The sequence below is a fragment of the Phasianus colchicus genome, chromosome 15 (assembly GCF_987193195.1).
Source record: "Phasianus colchicus chromosome 15, bPhaCol1.hap1.1, whole genome shotgun sequence".
Classification (NCBI taxonomy): domain Eukaryota; kingdom Metazoa; phylum Chordata; class Aves; order Galliformes; family Phasianidae; genus Phasianus; species Phasianus colchicus.
In genome coordinates this window covers 17334508-17354135 of record NC_143450.1, presented here as the reverse complement: position 1 = coordinate 17354135, position 19628 = coordinate 17334508, and the positions used below count along the sequence as shown (strand labels likewise).

The 19628-nt window shown below is 43.9% G+C and overlaps 1 protein-coding gene across 1 annotated transcript; it reads right to left on the bottom strand.

The window, feature by feature from the left end:
* Window positions 1-223: 223 nt before the first annotated feature.
* Window positions 224-19408, bottom strand: LOC116232234 (organic cation/carnitine transporter 2-like). The gene is made up of 10 exons (XM_031598460.2): window positions 18871-19408; window positions 10993-11096; window positions 10173-10327; window positions 9374-9545; window positions 8239-8365; window positions 4911-5011; window positions 3357-3571; window positions 2077-2259; window positions 1545-1680; window positions 224-350 (listed from the first exon to the last, which is right to left on the bottom strand). The coding sequence occupies exons 1-10, from the start codon at window positions 19261-19263 to the stop codon at window positions 263-265; spliced, it is 1674 nt and encodes a 557-aa protein (XP_031454320.1). The 5' UTR covers window positions 19264-19408; the 3' UTR covers window positions 224-262.
* Window positions 19409-19628: the final 220 nt, after the last annotated feature.

The following is a 19628-nucleotide window of genomic DNA, read 5'->3' as shown; positions in this document are numbered from 1 at the left end:
TTCAGCTCACCTATACACTTGCTTCCAAAGGACTGATCAGATACTGTTCCTTGGTATTAATGCATTGAAACAACTGGCTGAAAAATCAGTGAAGGCTACACAGTATTTGTGGTCATATAAAAAGAGAATATATGAAACACAGTGTTTAAATTAATAAATAAGGTTAAAATTGCAGGAAGAAGTGTTGCCACTAGCCCTTTCTAGAATGAGCATTAGGAACAAATCCATTTAACTTTCAGTCTATCAGGAAGTAGGCATTTCATTAAAAAGATGTGCTCTTAAAAATCTCTGGATTTTCTTCTTCATCCTTTGAATTCCTTTTGGCAGTAGATGCAGGCCTGTATTCTAGTCTGGAAAAAAAGAAAAAAGGAAAACAGAATAAAAGAGCAAGCAGAGAAAAAAGACTGATATTCTGAACCCTATTAGACATTACAGAATCTAAGTTTAATATTCTGTTGACTTCAGTTGAACAGGTCCTTTTTTAACAGTAACTGCCTCCACTCAGAGCCACGGCAGAAGGTCCAACTCTCAATGCTTTTTTAGGTCAGCTGAAATGAACTGGAAGAATTCAGCAGTGCTTGCACCACTTTAAGAACTTAGCAAGGTAAATTACTTTGTGACAGTTTGATACTGCAGAATCATTTAAAACATACAGACTAAAAAATAAAGCCCTTTCAACCAGAATTGTTACCTCGCCATTGTGGGCTGAAAATACTTTTGTCAGTGAGTTGGTTATTAAATCCATAAAATGTCACTATACCTTTAAAAGCAAACATATAAAGCAAGTCTGTCCTTCCTATCTCTCTCCTGCCAGTATCCCTTCACTGCAACACTCCAGTCATGGGAGCTGTCTCACGTCTCCATGATCCCAACAAGATCTGCAACTGCACACACAAATCTAACTCCTCATGTTTACTCCCCATGCTGCATGCACCACATATAAGCCCCTCAGAGAGGCACCCCAGCAGGCTGATATCACAGAAAGTACCTTTCCCCACCCCTTGCCTTTCCCCCAAACAGCATGCTGTTGATATTTCCTTGCTTACGTGCAAATGCTGGAGCTAGTGTTGCCTAAAAGCCTTCTTTTGCTGATTTTGCATCCTCTTTCCTCCACGTCACCCATGCCCACCAGTCCCTCACAAGGCTGCTGCTAGCTGCCCTTCCCCTAGTTTAAAGCTCTCCTTATCAGGTCAGCCATCCTACCAGCAAAGATTCTTTGCCCCCTTTTAGTGCAGTGCATCCCACCTCTCTCCAGAACAACGTCCCTTACACAATTCTTTGTAACCCTTCAGTCACTGTTATAAATCTTAGAATTCTTTTGAAAGTACAGCCAACTTTTAACCAGCAGCTTCTGTAGTACACAGGTATATTGGCCCTCACCTACTTGTGCTGTGACTGCAGTAGTTTCTACAGAACTAGCCTTTCCTACTGTCAGCATGCTTTAGAACAAATTAGCAAGGCTCTACAAATGGGGCCGTACGCAGAGGCATGCGCTTAAATTTATAGATAAAAAAGATGTATAAAAATCAGAAGGCAACACTTACCCCTTTACCAGCAGCATTTGCTCAATTGTATCAGGAAGAGGCATACCATAGCTTTCTGGCAGGAACAGAGTCAGAATTCCCGATAGCACAGTCAGGCTCCCCATCAGGATGTAAGGCAGGAATCTATCGTAGGCACCTAGCAGAATGCAACAAAAGCTAGCATCAATTCCAAGTCACTGACAACATTTGTACTCTAGAACAGCTGTTAGTTAAAACAAAACCCTCTCAGTATAGCACCCAAGGCAGCTGGTGCTCCCTGACCTCCACAGTGCCACAATGGATTCTAGACCCACAGTGTGACATAAGCACTGCAGTGCTGGGCAGCTGACAGTCTTCATGGGCACACCCACAATGCCTGTGGGGATGGGGCTGTTCACGAACGAGAGCAAATGAGCAGAACTGATTTTGTTTTGGTTTATTTTAAACCCTGCGACTGGGTCTTGCATTGAGATACAGTTGTGTCCTAAGCCTTGCAGGCAGCACTGAACCAATGCTTTCCAGCCACCAGCATCCCCCCAGCACATTCACTTACCAAGATAAGCAAAGTAAGGCGAGAGGATGCTGCCAAGCCTAGAGGCCATGGAACTTGCTCCAACTCCCATGTTTCTCACTACCGTTGGGTAGAGCTCAGCCGTGTAAACATAAACCATTGAAAAGGCAGATGTGATCCCAAACTTCCCTAACATCACCAGGAGAATAGATAGGGCACGAATATCTGAAATTAAAATGCAAGAGCTTCAATAAAAAACTCTTGGCAATTCATGGTATCTAGTCAATTTACTGTGATTGCATAACTCCTGTGTAATTAACTGCATTATCTGGTGTCCACTTTTCCTGCACACGTGTCTGTGCATGGGCAACCTCTTTCTTTTAAACTAGGAGTCAACACTTCTACTTTCCTCTTGAGAAGGTTAAAAAATAAGTACTACAGGGCAACAACTTCAAAAGTTTTCTCAAGATTCCAGGGGGCAGATCTTTGCAATTGCAAACAATGCCATATATCCCTTTTTAATAAACTGAGCAAAGTTAAGCATTTGAATAAGTTATTTTTACTTTGCTACTCTGGTTTCTACTATCTAGTCATTTCTACAGTGCTGAGCTGACTTTAACCAGGACAGCTAGACTGGAAAATCAAAACAGATCATATCAGTTTCCAACTAACTCTGAAAAAAAAAACAAACCAAACATGACTCATGCATTACCTATGTAAAATAAACTCATTCTCATTTGCTTATAAATCAAAGAATAAAGAAGTGCTAAGCAACAAGATTACTCTCCCATCACATTTGACCTCCTCATCAGATGGTGTCTATAACCCTCAATCTAATTACCCTGAAAACACATGCTGTTTTCATATCCAATAAATGTTGATTTGCCCTCCTCAGATTTGCCAAACATTTTAACCATTAATTTTTAATGCAGTGCAAGCATCTTTGCTTATAAAAAATACTTCCACATTAACTTTCAAACAAGCCCTAAAGGCAGCCAATGGCAGCCTTTTAAGAAGCAAGTTCCTGGTAACCTGCACGTTTACCTGAGAACCTTGCAAGATCTACGTTAGGGCAAAACTGGACCACGGTACTGATCCAAACAGACCACAAAAGGAAGGACCTATCTTTACAAACATATCTGACCTGAAATATTTTGTGAGCTCCCAGTGCTGGAGCACTGAGAACCAAGGAAGGATGGCAAAAATAGGAAACATACGTCTATATTTAGTCCCTTCAGGATACTTTTCCTCCACATCTGCCCAATGCACAGCACTGGACTTCACCTATCATGTGTGTTTGAGATCAACTAATGATTCCATACGTGAAGGCACCAGCTGAATGAAGAGAAGAACACAGCCTCCCAAGAATAACGCAGCAGCCATTGAATACCGTCGGGGGAGATTTCGAAGCAGCAGCCAGGAGATAATGTAGGCTGGAACCTCAATCACTGCTGAGAGGAAGCAGTTCACATAGACATCCCCGTGCAAGTTGGGTGTGTCGAGAGAAAGTCCAAAATAACCAACGGAGATTATCATCCTGAAAAAGGAACACAGTCCATCAGATTGTTCTTTAGAATGTCCTGGGCTGTTACCCTCCCTGCTGAATGAGCTCAGGCAAAAGGAGTATGGCATCCTGGCAGATCCAAACAACCTAGGATTTCCTCTGCCATGCCCAAAGTTGGCAGGATACCATTCGAGTTATATTTGCATGGCTCTGTGCCTGGATTAACAAGATGGAGTTTAGTGGCTGGGAACAGTGCCATCTTAACTGTGTCACTGCCAGACTGGCACATGTGACCAGGGGAAACACAGAAGTGTCTTTGGTGATGAAATCTACATTGTTTCAGAGATACTGGAAAAAGGTTATGCCTCACTAGCATGTGGTAAATAATGATACTGGCTCAGGATTTGCCCAAGATCAGCACGGAGCACTCAGCATTTCCCTTCTCATTGTATTTATGTCACAGCAGAACCTAGAGCAAAATTACTGCACAGCATTAAGTGTATCACTGACCAAAATTTAGTTCTCTTTTCTTCTCACTTCACATGAGAACAACCTTCATGGTTCAATTGCTTAAAATAAACTGCCTAAGATAACAGAGGTAATCCCCCTGTTGGTGTGTATGATGTGCCAGTAAAAGCTATTCTCTTCAATAGCAGTTCTTATGTGTTATTTTCCAAAATGCTGTATAACATGGGGCTTTTAGGAGTTCCTTTTGTATTAAACAAACCAACAAACCTACTTGTTCTTGTTGGAACTCACTTTTAGTAGCAGTTTGCCTTAGCTTATCACAATGGCAAACCTTGATGCAATTACACCTTCTGCAGAGAATTTCAATTCATACCTCAGAATATACCATGGGTGTATATATATATATATGCACACACACACATTATATCTATCTATCTATCTATATCTATATCTATCTATATGTATATAGATATATCTATATAGATAGATCTGTATCTATCTATCTATCTATATAATGTTGCTGTGAATCAGCATAGGATACTTTATACTTTGGGAAATGATATAAAAACAGATTAAGCAACTGACCAACAAGGTAAAATCAGTTTAAAACTAGCCCAAAGCCACCAAATACTTTTCTGCAGAATTTGCAAGAGTATTTAAGATCTGCAACTAACTTTCAAAACATTGACTCTTTTTTCTCATTGCAAAACTTCATTTACCATGTGCCCTTCAGCATATGTAACAAAGAACCAAAATAAACAGCATGATGTCACTTCAGCCCATTGTTTTTCAGGCTAACTAGTTTTGCCCACACCTCTTTAGAATACTTCAGTGTTCAAAGGGAACTTTCTTATTGTTTTATTGTTTCTGTGCTGACATATTCCCGAATCACACTCCTGCTTACCACAGAATCACTGACATAATTGTGATAGTGAGGATATTTCGTGTTCTCATTAGATCCAAAATGGTGTATGTCTGTTGCCCCTGGGAACTCAAATCTTGCAGCTGAAAACAAGCAAACAAAAAGCATGGAACATCAGCATCCTGCAAATGGAACAGTTGTGACAACAAGCCCACTGGCTTGACTTACACACCAGTATTCTGAGTACAGCTGGAACCATTTTGGTATGCTGCAAAGCTGAAACTGGTGCTTTGCTTTTAACCAAACATGTCTCCTGTGCCTATATACAAGTATCTGTAAAAATAGCTGCTCCTTCTTTAAAGTCACTTAACATTTGAGCTGAAATTAGTAAGCATTTTCTTTGCCTTAGACTCCATAAAAGAAGCTGCTTATTTTAACTTCTATGCTTGACTTATAAAGCAACGGCTTTAATTTACAAATTTAAAGACTGAACGCCTTTTGTGTGCACTGTGTACACTATGGTGTGTGAAAATGATTACAAAGTCAGATTGTCACTCCACTACAGTGCATTCACTACTTTAAACTACTTCTGAACTCTTTCTGCCTGGCCTAGCATCCTCTACTTTGTATTAGTTCAACTTACAACTCTTTTTCCCCTAGAACATCAGACAGGTTCAATGGAAGAAGTTGGATGCATTCCAGCACACCAGTAAAGAGATGAAAGCAACCGTTGATTAAACTTAGTTCCTCATCAGCCTCTCCTCCATCTCAGGCAGGAGATATTTTGCAAGTTAGCTGTTGGAGACTGATATGGAGCCCTCAAGTCCTGTTCCTCAACTCAAAACATGTATTTTCTCCTCCATACACAAAGTTTATACTCTGCAGCCAAGTGAACATTATTTCCAAGCAATACTTTGTTCTAAAGACCTGGAAGATAAAACAGCATTCTACTGCTCACACACTCCAAAATTCAGTGCATTTGCCTTCATGAACCTTAATTTTCTCTTAAAGGCAAACAGTTCTTTACACTGGATAGCTTTTACTCTGCCTGAACTTAAGCCTCCCCCAGCACAAGCTGCAGCAGCTTCTCAGCTCACTGCCCTTTCTCTTAAATCACATGATCTTTCCTCTGTGCTTCCCAGTTCTGCCACTCTTTGCTGCCAAGAAACCTACAAACAGGAAACACAAAAAATAGAAAAGAAAAAAAAAAAGAGAACCCAAACAAACCACAAAACAAAACCAGGAACAATGCAAAATTTATATCACTGATGAGAAAAAAAGGGCCCTGCCAGATAATACAGTCCCTTAGCAGGACAGGACAGAGCAAGAAGCTATGACAAGGAAAGGGAAGGCATCTGGAATGAAACCTGTCATCCAAACCTGTTCATTCCCCTCACATCAGACAATTCAGCCAACCAGGCCCTACTGATGCTCTATGGACCGTTTGTGATCATGAATCTGAACTGGTTTCGAAATCCGAACTGGTTTTGAAACCTTGGAGTCTAAACATTTCAGAGGAATAGTCTTTGGACAGCAGCCTTGTGAGCTCCTCCATTCCAGCTGCACAGTGCCTCAGGGCCAGCCTGTTTCTGAGAATCCTGCTGCAGCATAAACATGTTTTCTAAAACCTCAGGGGAAGATGCCAGCCTTCTTCAGAAAGCACACAGAAGAAGAGGATAAAGGGACCGCAGATGAAGAAAGGCTTTGCACAAGTTATTTTGTCACAGCTTATTAAAAAAAAGAAAAAAAAAGAAAAAAAGACAATTAGGAGTTCCAGTTAAACAAACACCTCTTAATCTAGTTCCATTTTCTTTGAGCGGTAAACTCTGTTTCTGGAAGTTGATATGCTATGATATTAATCTCTGCAATCAGAAATATCCAGTCCCCCTCCCTGGGGAAATATGAACTGTTCTGCTGCATCAAAATCCAGCCCCACTCAGTGATGGGGAACAGATCAGTATTTCTTTCTAAGAACAGAAAATGGAGGCATTCCAGGGATGATTATCTTAACTGAATGTTGGAGCCAGAGCTCATTTTCTGTCCTCTTTCTGGCACAGGGTGAGTTTTCATGCTTAAAGCACGAGAAGGAAGGAAAAAGAAAGCAATAACAAACAAACAAAATAAAGGTTCTTCCAATTGAAGTCTAGTTCAAAAGCCATCATCAGAAGGTCTAGGTTTTTCTGGCGTTCTGCTTCAGCATGACCAGGATGTCTATCCTACTATCTAGAATTTAGCCTAGATAAGCAGGCTTGTCTGCACCTCAGCTATCTGCAAGCCAAATGAAGCCTTTTCAGCCTCAATAGCAACACATTTGAGATTAATGACTAAACATTTGGCTAAGACTGCAAGACCCAAGAGGCTTTGTAAATCAAGAGAATATACAAGGATAGGAACAATCAATTCTCTTATCAACAACTAGACAATGTCTAGTGTCAGTGGGAATACAGCTGAGCAATTGTGCCCAGATAGACTCTACAGATGTGTCTAGACAGGTGCCCATTCCCCTGGATTATGCAAACAGTTTGTCTGTCTGACTGTGAATAAATGAATGTGGAACTCATTCTACAGCTTAAGGATACCAGCAGCTCAAAGATACCTGAAGAAAACATGAACAATTTTACTGCTAACTACTCCAGCTTAAAGACACTCATATTTTTGATCTCCTTTACATGAAGTAGAAGTTGTACTTCAAGAGCACTATTTCCAATGCCACCAGCTTAGTTTTCTATTAGAGCAGACAAGCATAAAATCTGACCAGAACATAAGTATTATCTATATCCAGCCACTCAGAATCAGATACTTCTGTCCAAAAAGATCAGAAGCTGAAGGAAAAACAAAGACTAAGAGACCAGGAGATTATGAATTCCCTGTTAGGTGCTAAGGCGTATACTCTTCAGTGCAATGTGGCCAGATCTCAGATGCCTGGAAGAACCAAAGAAGCCATTTGTCAGCTGCCTGAGTTAAGGAGATCCACTGTATTCAGAGTCACTGGGATAAACGAGACTTCCTGCTAATTTGCTGGCTTCATCTGGGACGTATTCAGATCACGAAGCAATAGGCAAACCAAATTAATTACATTCACATCCAAAAATGTGGTTTAAATAGAAAATAAAGCTGTTAACCATATTAAAAAAAAAAAAAAGATGTTTTGATGTTTTCATTCGAATGTTGCAAGGGATTGGGACAGCAAGGGCTTTTCAAACCTTAACGAACAGTGAAAGGCTATTTTGCTTTAAGGCTTTTCCGGTAAAGGATGAACTTTTAACCACTTCAAAAGTACATGGTACAGTGCAGGCAAAACTGGAAATTAATTGCTTTCCATAGATACCAACAGGCCCAGCAAACAACCTGACTGCTAAGTGAATCTTACCTCGCTAGGGTCAAAGATTACATCTGGGACTGTAACCTCATTAATTTTTGCAGCCTTTCGGATGATGTCTTCTGCTTCTCGAAATCTTCCTCGAGAGATCAGCCATCGTGGAGATTCTGGAATGATCCTGTAAGAAAGATTCAGAATAATATGCCAGCATTTCCAAATAATGTGCTACTTCAGACACCAACACATGTTGTTCCAGGCACAAAGAGCTTAAAACTTGACACGTCTTGCAGAAATTAAAGCTAAGACAACAGAAATCAGATTTACAAGAGCCAACTCGTAGGCTGAAGAACAGACTAAAACGTGCTGTGTATTTTAAAAGTAGAAAAGAGCTGAAGAATGATTCAGGGGAAAAAAAAGAAAAGAAGAGCAACAGAAACTTTCAGAGTACAGGAAAAACGGCTTAAAGAAATTCAGAAATGTGAATGCACAGCAGCATTCCGTAAATGAAGAGGCACCTGCTTAGTAACTACGGCACATAAAATCATTACTTGACTTGGCTGTATGTCACAGTGTCTACAAAAAGTGAAATCTGCGTGGGTCTTTCAGCTTCACTAAGAGAAGCCAGATGCAATCACATTCATTTTATGTGTAAGTGAAGAAACACCACCACCGTGTGGACGACTTAAACTCTACAAGTCACATCACTGGAAAGCAGTACTTAATTAACTATGGCAGGAAATACTGAGGTTGCAGAGGTGTGCAAGGACTGCTTACAGCTACAGCTTGCCAGATCTACGTCACCATGTCACTTTCCAAAATAACTGCTTTTTCATTCTGCCTTTAGTTTAGGCCTTATCTAACAGGTGTTATTTGGTACAGAAGGATGAAGGGCTTTTTTTGTTTTTCTTCCTTTTCCCTTCTCCCCTCCTCCCCCTTTCTTTTCCATGTACATTCACTTAATTTTCCAGAACCCTCAAGGAAAATGAAGGCTAAGTTCTTCACACATGAATCAGACAGAGATTACTCACAAAGCTGCAGACTTAGGTCTAAAGAACTGGGAACAGCAAAGGATACAATGGCCGCTCCTCTGTCCACTCCTGAGTTTCAGTGCTAAAGTTTGCTGACATCTGGCTCTTAAAAACGCGTTGACAAGACTTCTAAAGCCTTCTGTTTTCATTGTACTCACCACCACAGTGGGATGAAGAGCAGCCCAGGTAAAGTAAGCGCCAGCAGCAGCAGCCTCCAGTCTCTGATGAAATAGGCAAACAGTGGCAGCAACATGTAGCCAAAGGCATAAAAGATGCAAACGCCCAACGTGCAGAATAGTAGACGAATGGATTTGCCAAGAATTTCTGTGCCTGTTCAGAACAAGAGTGAAGATTAGTATTTTAACATAAAAGCAACCACAAATAACTGGCTTTGAGACACACTACATGGGGCAGTACAGAACACAGCCATGCATTATTGGAGGCACCACAGATCTGCCTCACGTGATGAACTTGCATCAACCCAGTAGTTATAAGTATGAAAGGTAACTAATCAGACCATATAGTATTTCTGTAGCTAGAAGTAGCCAACTCTTCTGTATTTCTATGTATTTTATGATCTACTGTACCTGAGGACTTAAAACCATCAGATATACTAGGAGTTAGCTTCAGCTTGATCTCCATAGGATCTTCTGCAGCTTATGGAGAGACTAGCTTCTTTAAAGGGTACTTCAGAGATGCCTAGATTAGGCCCTGACCCATAAAACCTTCTGGAATCCTCTATTTCTCTGTTAGTTGAAACACTTGAATCCTCTGGTAACTCACTGAATTAATTCAGACTGCACTTCTATCAACTGGAAACTTCCAAAGACAGCATGAATTATCCACATGTGGTGAGGACAAACTCATAACAGCATTTCTTGACAAAACAAACCAGCCCTAGGCGGGGAAGCAGACAGGACAACAGACAGCATTCTGGGCCCAGCAGGACTTCCATACCGAGAACAAACGCTGCCACATAGTTTGAGATCTGCCCCATGCCAACCAGCAAAAAGAACACGGAAAACATCTCCCAGCTGGTAGAGAAGATCTGAACGAAGCTGAAGATGGTCTGCATTGCCAGAGTTGAGAACAGCACATTCTTCCTGCCAAACCTTCCATGGATTAGATGAAAAGAAAATAAAAAACAAAAGAACAACATGAATTAAATCTTCATAAATTACTCATGTGTATACTTAGGGAGATATAAGACATCTGCAAGAAATGGAGCACATGCACATCTACTCTAAATACATGAAGAGATCCATAGGACATGAGAAAAAAAATATTCCAAGGGTCACAGCCAAGTCTCCTTTAGGTGTGTGCTGAAACACCACACATTCCTTTCTGACAGAATGAGCAACTCACTGTCAGCAATATTATTTACACTGTAAAAGCAATAATAGATGCTCCACCTCTACACAGCAAACAGTTCACTACACAGATCAGTATATTAAAAAAAAAAACAGAACAAGGAAAATGCTTGAAAGAAATGAAGCATCTCTTTCTTACACTTTCTGGCAAAAATACGATTTGCTGCAGAAGTGTTTACTCTGAAATAATAAACTGGTAAATATAACCCGACCAGTGATCCCTGTGACATTTGGTCTAAGTCAGGACACGTGCTCTATACACTTTGTGTACATTCAGGTTGGGCAGACACAGAATTACAGAATTAGGACATGTTAGTGGTCACAGAAAACAATTGTACCAAACTTCACATGCAAGAACTGCTTGCAAAACACATCAAAGACCGGTGATTCAGGTGCATATACTTTACTTGTCTGAGAGCTGTCCTGATATGAACGATCCGAGCAGCACGCCGACAAAGAACAGGGAGGTACTCATGGGCCCCTTCCAATCATTGTCACACACGAGGTTCCACTGCAAGAAGAACATGAAAGGCTTTAAGTCAACAGCATTTCCCCTCCCTCCTTCTAAGCACGTTGGCTGAGCCTAAGAGAAATGTGCCCTCTGGACAGAAAGTTTCCAGAAGAAAAGAATAACCAACTTAAGGCACAGACATAGCTTAACAAACTTAACACCAACCAGTGCTGCTCAGCAGAGGCCAAATGCCACCAGCTCCAATCCCTCTTCAGATCAGCCATCTGAGGACATAGCACCACCACCTCTATTGTAGATCCCTGTGCTTTTCTTTACACACTGTCAATGGCTGACACTTATGGTTCTCCCCCTATGCATGAAGGTCACTCCCAATTTCATTGTACGCTCCATTCAGCTCGCTTTTAATCCTGCTGGGTTTGCAAGGCATCACTACAAACCCCAATCTTTTCCTGCGTACGGTGAACCCTTCCATTAAAACTTCACATTTATAATTTAAGAGAAATTGAACTACACAGAGCGAAGTGCCTCCTCCTTTATTACATTTTAATGTAATCAAATTTACATTTAAAATAAATTTACAATTTAATTTTGGGATAGGCTTCACTGCTCACCAGGGAGCAAACTGCAAAGCGTGGGTCTGCACCAGGACCTGCAGAGCCCAGCAGATCTCACTTCTCCAGGGAAGCATCAGTTACAAACTTCAGAACACAAACTGAAATACACACCAAGAAAAACACGATTTTCAAAATGAAAATACACGTTAGCAAAAATAGGAAGGAAAAAAGAGACACCCACTAAATGAAGACTGCAATAGTTTGCAACCCTCTTACCTGCTTCAGTTTCATTTTTTGGAAATAGCATTCATGTTATTTTTTTAATCTCTATCAACAACTGCTATTGAAAGAGTCTTAATTTTGTTTTGGTTATTGAGGGGGAAAAAAAAAGTTTGTAAATATTCATAAATACCAGAAGAAAGCACAGAGCAGCAGGGATGCCCCTCACCCTGCCCTCACTGCTGGGCTCTGCCTGCAGCTGCTGCCCCTCGGGTCCTGCTCACCCCATAGGGTGCTGAGCACAGGAGGGGAATTTGGAGGCCACCAGCACTTCTGACACGAGGCCAGGTCCTGCTGACTGCTGTCTTTCAGACAGCTCCTGCAGGGCCTCATGTGATGCTTTAGTGATGGAAACTTTGGGAGTTTTCAATTTGCACTAAAAAGGTTGAAATGAAAATATTGACACTGATCCCAACAACTCCTTCCTTTCCTCCTCAAGTTACAAACAGTTCAGTACTGTGGGTTCTACTCGGTTGTTTTTAAACTGGCTCTGGAGCAGGGGGTGACTCTCAGAAATAGGATTTGAATTTTGAGAGGCCCTGCGCAGAGCCAGGGAGTGAAAGTGATGATCCTTTAGGATCTCTTCCAACCATAACATTCTATGATTATTAATACGACGTAGATTAAAAGCTGTAATTTAACACGTTTATGATTTAATCTGTGTTCATCCAACAAACACTGCGTTGTAGATGCAGGAACGTTTGAGCAGTTCTCTGATGACTGCTCACACAGCCTAACACCAGCCAAGAAGCTCTGGTAAAACTAACAGTGCTTGGAAATACACAGTGAATGATCACCACCAAATTCACACAGACCAGAGGCTTCTGTGGATATCGTATGTGTCTCCACGTGATGGTATTTATCAGGGAGTCAGACACCACTCTCAGCACAAATCCTGCACTCACACAGACTCACTTACTCCAAGAATCCTTTCCACCAGCCACCAGAACCAGACATGGAGCTCAGTTATTAGAAATCACTGCATATGTTACTAAATAAGCCCTTAGTTTCCAGCTGACACACTTGACACAGGCTGTCTCCTTCCAGTTGTCTCCCACACTGCAGCTCAGCACCAGCCTGCCCCACACTTGGACACCAGCACGTTGTGCCCAGTAACAAACATCTCCTGTGAATGCTAAGATAGAGACACTGCTTGGAAAAGTTCATGGTTATGAAATGTGTTACACTGCCCTGAGAGGTGGAAACACACCGGTCCTTCAGATGGTGCTCTGATTACTATCTTGTTTTTCTGTCCACTCTATTTACATAATTACAGCAGCTGTTCTGACGAAGAGCCCTTGGACCAGGCACTGAAGAGAACTTCAGTGTTGAGTTTCCAAGGGAAAACTAGCTTGGTTGTGCAATACCACTTATTTATAGCCAAAAACTCCACGGGTACAACTATCAGAACAGATGGATTTTCTGGTCTGTTACCTCTCACCCCAGTCAGTAAATGAATGAAGTCCTCAGCTTTTTAATGAGTCACCAGACAGGTCTACATTGTTCGTTTGATGATGGCATCAGCCTTCCAGAACCACTCTGCAGCCATACCCTTCCCTGAACCGTACATTGCCCAAGAAAAAGTCACCGAAGCATCACGGTTGGAAGGCCAGTGAGCATCCCAAGAGCAGTTACTGATTGATTCCTGCTGCTGGCAGGGCTGTTTGGACACAGCACGCTGTGACCCAGTGCTCTAAAATCATGTGCTACCCCTGGTATCCCTTGAGTAAGCAAAGCCTTTGCCCCAGTGGCTCAGATAAGGCTCACCTCAGCAAGGTGCTGTGTTTCCAAACAGGAGAAGAATATATTTCAGTCCTTATTCCAAAGAGCAGCTACTGACCCTGCAAAGCGTCAGCTCCTCTGCACTGTTACCCATTGCTCACACCACGGCACAGAGATTTGTCACAGTTATTATTTTAACTTTGAAAAAGGATATCATCCGTTGTGATTTAAGCTTATCTTCTTACTCAGAGTGCAGTACTTTGACTGGGCTGTAAATACTTGCTGCAGAGCTCACCGGGTCAGGGCGATGTCTTCACGAGCAGCCTCACACCTGCAGCACTGAGCTGGGAGCCACAGCAATCTCACGCATGCCTCCAGAGTCACAACGAAATTCAGACTCTGAGATGAAATATTTGAGTTGTGCAGAAAGCCAGGCAGCAGTGCAAATAAAGGCATCAAACTACAGCTGCGAGGCAAGTTCTGGCCACAAGTGCAGCTGATGATGTTGCCACATCCTATGTAAAAATGGTACCTCTTACAAGCAATCTGTGCACTTCAAAACCACCCAGAGGTAAAGGTTACCTACTTTTTCTGTGTATGGGCACCGTACCCATTGTGCTTGCAGAACATCACCTGCCTTGGAAGGAGAGCTGGCACCTCATGAGTTCCTGACATGAACCCCTGCAGTGCTCCAGCCAGGCACTGATGCAGACACCTCATTGTGTCCAACTTTCAGTGGGATTTTGCCACCTCTTCCAAGGAGATATATGTAACAGGAACTAACAAAGTAACTGCTAATAACAACAGGACAGTCATATTTAAGCAGAAAATCTGCCCAGTATTTGATGACATACCATAACATGGCAATTGCAAGTCTGAATATGGGGGAATTCCACAAAACGTCCAAAGTCCTCGCAATTACAGTGTCACAGCAAACAGATACAAACTGCTGCCAAATACCTTTGGAAAGTTATAGAAATAATCACAAGGTCAACAATATAATTCAGGATCTCACTGGTGCAAAACAAAAAAACCAAAACAACAACAAAAAAAAGAGAACCAAAACACTTTTCTCAATTTGTGTTCCACTGCTGCATCAACTGTGCTTCCCTGATACTGGTAACCAGAACCCCACACAAAGTACAATGACAAACACCAAAAACATTGAGAGCTGTGCACAGTTACGTTTGCACATATGAAAGTAGAAGTGGGATAGGCTCATGTGCTTTTTTAAATTTACTTTTTTTTTTTTTAATCAACATTTTAGTAAGAAGTTTTGATGTGAACCCAGCATTACACACTCCCTCCCACCAACTGCTTCTCTCTGTAAAGCAAAGCAGGTTCTTAGAAAACTCCTGCGCCCATCTCACAACAGAGTACTTGCAGTCATCAATTCAGAATCTGGTCTCTATCATGCCCATGTAAATATCCTCCATTTAGCTGAGAGTGCTAAGCATTATTAAACAACTTTTCCTCTGGAAATACATTCAGACATCCAAGATATTTCATGGCTTTAATGTTCTTTCACAGCTTTTAATCTACAAACAGAAGCCTGCATCTCCTAAATACACATTATGCTCCATTTCTCACCTTGTAGTCATTTTAAACTATCATAGAAGTAAAACTTGCATAGAACATAAAGGAAAACACCAAACATTTCATAATTTCTATGAAAAAACTTAACTCTCCCAAACATCCCACTTCTGAGATGGCTGAAAAAGAAAGGAAACAGGGCACTGACACCAGAAACTGAGAAAAAACTGGATTACCAATCTAAAGTTAAAGACATCCTAAAGGATCCATCATTATTCCATCATTTATTGCACGTGGTGCCTCTAAATGACCACTGTCTCAATTTTAATGGTGTCAACAAGAGGTCAATCACTCTTTAAAAATCCCAACTCCGTTTTATGTCGTAAGGCTGAACAGCCCTGCAATACATGCTTCATATAACACAGCATGAAAACCACTGCATTTTTAAAGCATTTCAGTACAGATGCTACTCACATTAACTTACAAGCTAGAAATGAGACATTTCTCCTTCAGACAGGACTATTAACTCTCACATTTTGCACCTACAAATCAGTCACAGCCTCAGTTAGTATTTATCTAAGACACATTCATAGCTGTGGCAGCTCCTGAGACGGAGAAACCGTTGATATCAACCTCAGCCAGAAAATACACAGTATTACCCTGCAGCAACAAAGAGGACGTGCTGTTTGTAATGGACAAAGAATAATGGAAATCTGGGTGCAACTTCCTGCACAGAAGGAGGCCGTGTGGCAGCGAACAACGTGCCCAGCAGTGCTGAACCTGCCTCACCTGGCTTTGATTCACACCTCTGCTGCTGGCACCCCTACCAGGGAAGCTTATGGAAGTTAAGACCCCTGCCATAAGCCTGCTGTTACAGAACAGCACAGCCTTCCTTGTCTCCAACAGAAAGAGATCAAAACTTTAGTTACACAGCGGTGCTACAGAGCCTGTTTGTGCCACTCCAGCTGTCACCACTGCCTGGTGATCTGGCATCACTTACTGAAGGGTCTGCCAGCATGGCAGGACTTGAATCCCTCGGTGTAATGGAAAACTCAGGGCTGTCATATGTGCACGGAAACTTTCTTTCCCTGTGCGTTCATAAAGCATCCAGAGCCTCAGCATCACACCAGGCTTCAGGGTGCTGCAGTAGCTCCACAGTGAGCATCCTTCCTTTGCAAAAATAGCCACTGACACACACATTAGACTACAACGGGCTCAAAACATGCAGTTCTGGAGCACAAAAGATGCCTGCACTGATTTCAGAATGGTACAACAGTTTGTAAAACTGAAGATGAACGCATACACAGAACTCTTCACCTATCTAAGTGTCAGTATATAAGCAGCATTCCCATACTTGGGTACATAAGAATTCTCCCAAACTAAAATGTTTTCATCATCCAACATGTCCTCATGATGTGATTCTCTAGACTACTCATGCTCCAAGGCACTGCTCAGTTCAATCCCACAGCAGATACCAGGCTTTCACACACAGGACTGGGAGAGGAAGTTGGCCTTTCCCCTTAATCACCCCAGATAATATTTCTCCTAGCACTACACATGAACTCTTAAGACTACATCCTTCTTTTTTTTTTTTTTTTTTTTTTTTTTATGGGACTTAGGGAGGAAGGGTTACTTTGACTAAAGAAAAGCTTTTCTTATGGCTCACGATACACTGTATCCAAAAGTAAAGGAGGAAAAGGCATTTTGCTCCAGCAGAATTGGTTAAATAGGGCAGACTGGCTACTGTTGTGTCTGTTGGAAAAAAAAGGGAAGTCTCCCTTCAAATGAGAACTGATTGTGTTAAGTCTCCTCTGCTAAGCAGAAACAGAACGGAGGGCTTTCCCTGGAGGCAGGAGAGATTTATGCAAAAACCTTTCTTAAAAAACACCCCATCCCCCTCCCCGTGTCAGCTCCAGAAATCTGGGACAAAGGTCCTCATGATTATTCAACAAGTTCGAGATATGCAACCAAACACAGCATTAGTCAACCATGAAAGCGGCAACACCAAGCCAGCAATTTAAACAAGCCGAACAGAGAAAACCTGCAAGTATGCAAAAGGCCACAGCTCTTGCAAAACTGGCTCAAAAGCATTAATATTAAAAGGATGAAAAAAATACTGCCTCAGTGCACGAAGTCTGGGCAGCCAACTGCTACCTCCCCCAGACACAGAACTTCTGCCAAACTGTACAGAGCTGCTGCAGACTCGTAGCAGAACATCAGCAGCTCCTTCTCCTAAGGGACCTCGGAGCTTCTGGCAGTTCTGACAGTTCAGACCCCATAACTTGCACTGAGTCAAAGCCCAGTGAAGAAGCTGGGAGAAAAACGTGCTGACAAACCACGCTTCAGTCAGGACAAGCACTGTATTGTGGCACTCAGGACAAAACCAGCACATTCACCTGCAAAATGCTGAATCCCAGAGGATGCCAACTGCCTTATGCCTGAGAGTGCCTCATCCTTTCACAGCCATACATTTCACTGATGACCAGAAACTTCTTTTGTGAAGAAAGAAGTTCTTTAAAAAACAAGTGAGGCAACACCTTGTGGCAGCTACCCAAGCCCTAAGGACTGTGCACGTTTCAAGAGAAGTTTTCACAATTCACGTTTTGCCATGCCCACGCTTCCCTGTGCTAACAGGGCATCTCTCCCACGCTCCCTTCTTCACTCTGGTCCTTCACCCATTTCTGTGCTCTGAGCAGTGAGCAGGCACTGAGCACTCAAACATCCATCTGTTTGGCAGAGCAAAGAACAAAGGCCACTGGGCAGAAAACATTGCTACAGTTCTGCAAAGATTGCTCACATGTACAACCAGGAAACTGGATGGTATAAACAATTAACAAGCCTTCTGAAAAGTCCTATCTGCAGTTTGAAATCTGAGTATTTCCTTGTGTCTTAAGGCAGCCAGGTGCCTGTGGGTCTGTGCATCTTGCACCTGACACAAGCACAACCAGCACAGCCTCAGCCTCGCTGGCTGCCCAGGTCAGAGGCTCTGCTGGCAGGACACAGCTGAGCTGAACAGGGACAGGAGATACAAGGCTGATAAGCAGCAAATTCGGGGTCCTCTGTAGCACAGCACAGAATGGAATTCCCCTGCTGCGTCCAACTGCGGCACCTACAGGATGACTTTGGCCACCTTTATTAAGAAAATAAACCAAACCCTTTTGATGTACGAGTTCAAAGAGACATCCTTGAACCACCAACAATAAAGCCAGCCGAGCCTGTTGTTCCTGGGCCAAGGTCCTCCTGCAGATACAGAATCACAGAATGGCCAGGGTTGGAAGGGACTTCGAGTTTCATCAAACTCCAACCCCCCTGCCACATGCAGGGCTACCAACCTCCTCATTTAATGCCAGACCATTAAATACCAGCTGACACCAATTCAGCAGGCACCGTATAGAGGCCACACAAGCCGAAACACCGCAGCTGGAGACGACTTTTGCAAGTGGAAGTAAACAGAAAAGATAAGCTTAGATCTCCAACTAAATGCAGCACGCCAGATTCAAAAGCAGGAGCGCTCAGGGCAGCCCAGGACAGCAGCGCTGAGACCCACACACGCTCCCTTGGCAACGCGGTGCGGGCGCTGCGTCCTGCCGGCAGCGGCTGCTTCGGGATCAGCGGGAACGCGGCTCCTGACGGACGCGCGGGCTGCGCGGCTGGAAGCAAACCGCCTGACCGCGCACGGTGCGGAGCGGGCTCAGCCCGAAGCCCGGCCGCTTCGCTCCCCTCACCTCGGTGACGATGGTGGAGCGGTACACGTCGCGGCTGTACTCCCAGCCGTCCAGGCACGGCTCCTGCTCCAGCTCCGCCAGATGCACGTCGATGCCGGGCCGCAGCCCCAGCGCCGACAGGTTGAGCAGCACGTCCAGGCGGTAGCGGCTGCAGCGGCTCGGCTCCGTCAGTCCGCCGCGCAGCTCCAGCGGGATGCTGGCGTTCCGCCACTCCTCGCTCAGGTTGGCTCCGGGCGGCACGGCGCAGCGGTGCTCGGGGGTACCGGCCAGGAAGACGATGGAGAGCCCGTTGAAGCCGTTGGGGACGATGCTGGCGCTGAGCAGGAAGAAGACGAGGCGTTGGAAGCGGCCCCACTCGCCCAGGAAGGCGGTCACCTCCTCGTAGTCCCGCATGGCGCGGCCGAACTGCGCCCGCCGCTACCGACGGGCAGGAAGCGGCCGGCCCCAAGCCGCCCAGCCGCCGGCCGAGCGCTTTGCCATGGGCCGGGCCTCGCCGGCGGGGGAGCGGCCGGGGGTGGGGTTAGCGGGCGGAGGGCGCTCAGGTGGGGCCGGGCGCTGCGCCCCAGCCCGGCCCGGCTCAACCCGGCGCGGCGCGGCCCGGCCGGCAGCTCCCGGCATGCACCGCGCCCGGCGCGGAGGCGCGGCGGGGGCTCGGCCGGGGATCCGCCCGGAGCGGGCTGGGCTGAGGCAGGAGGGGATCCGGGCTGGCAGCGCGCTGCCGCGTGCGTGTTTCAAATCACAGATGTCCCAAGCTCCCA

Coding starts and splice junctions, on each gene's coding strand:
- LOC116232234 (XM_031598460.2), bottom strand. CDS start 19,263: ATGCGGGACTACGAGGAGGTGACCGCCTTCCTGGGCGAGTGGGGCCGC. Junction 8,366..9,373: donor CTCTTCATCCCACTGTGGTG/GTGAGTACAATG, acceptor TCTTTCTTACAG/GATCATTCCAGAATCTCCAC. Junction 1,681..2,076: donor GCCTTACTTTGCTTATCTTG/GTAAGTGAATGT, acceptor GCATTCTGCTAG/GTGCCTACGATAGATTCCTG.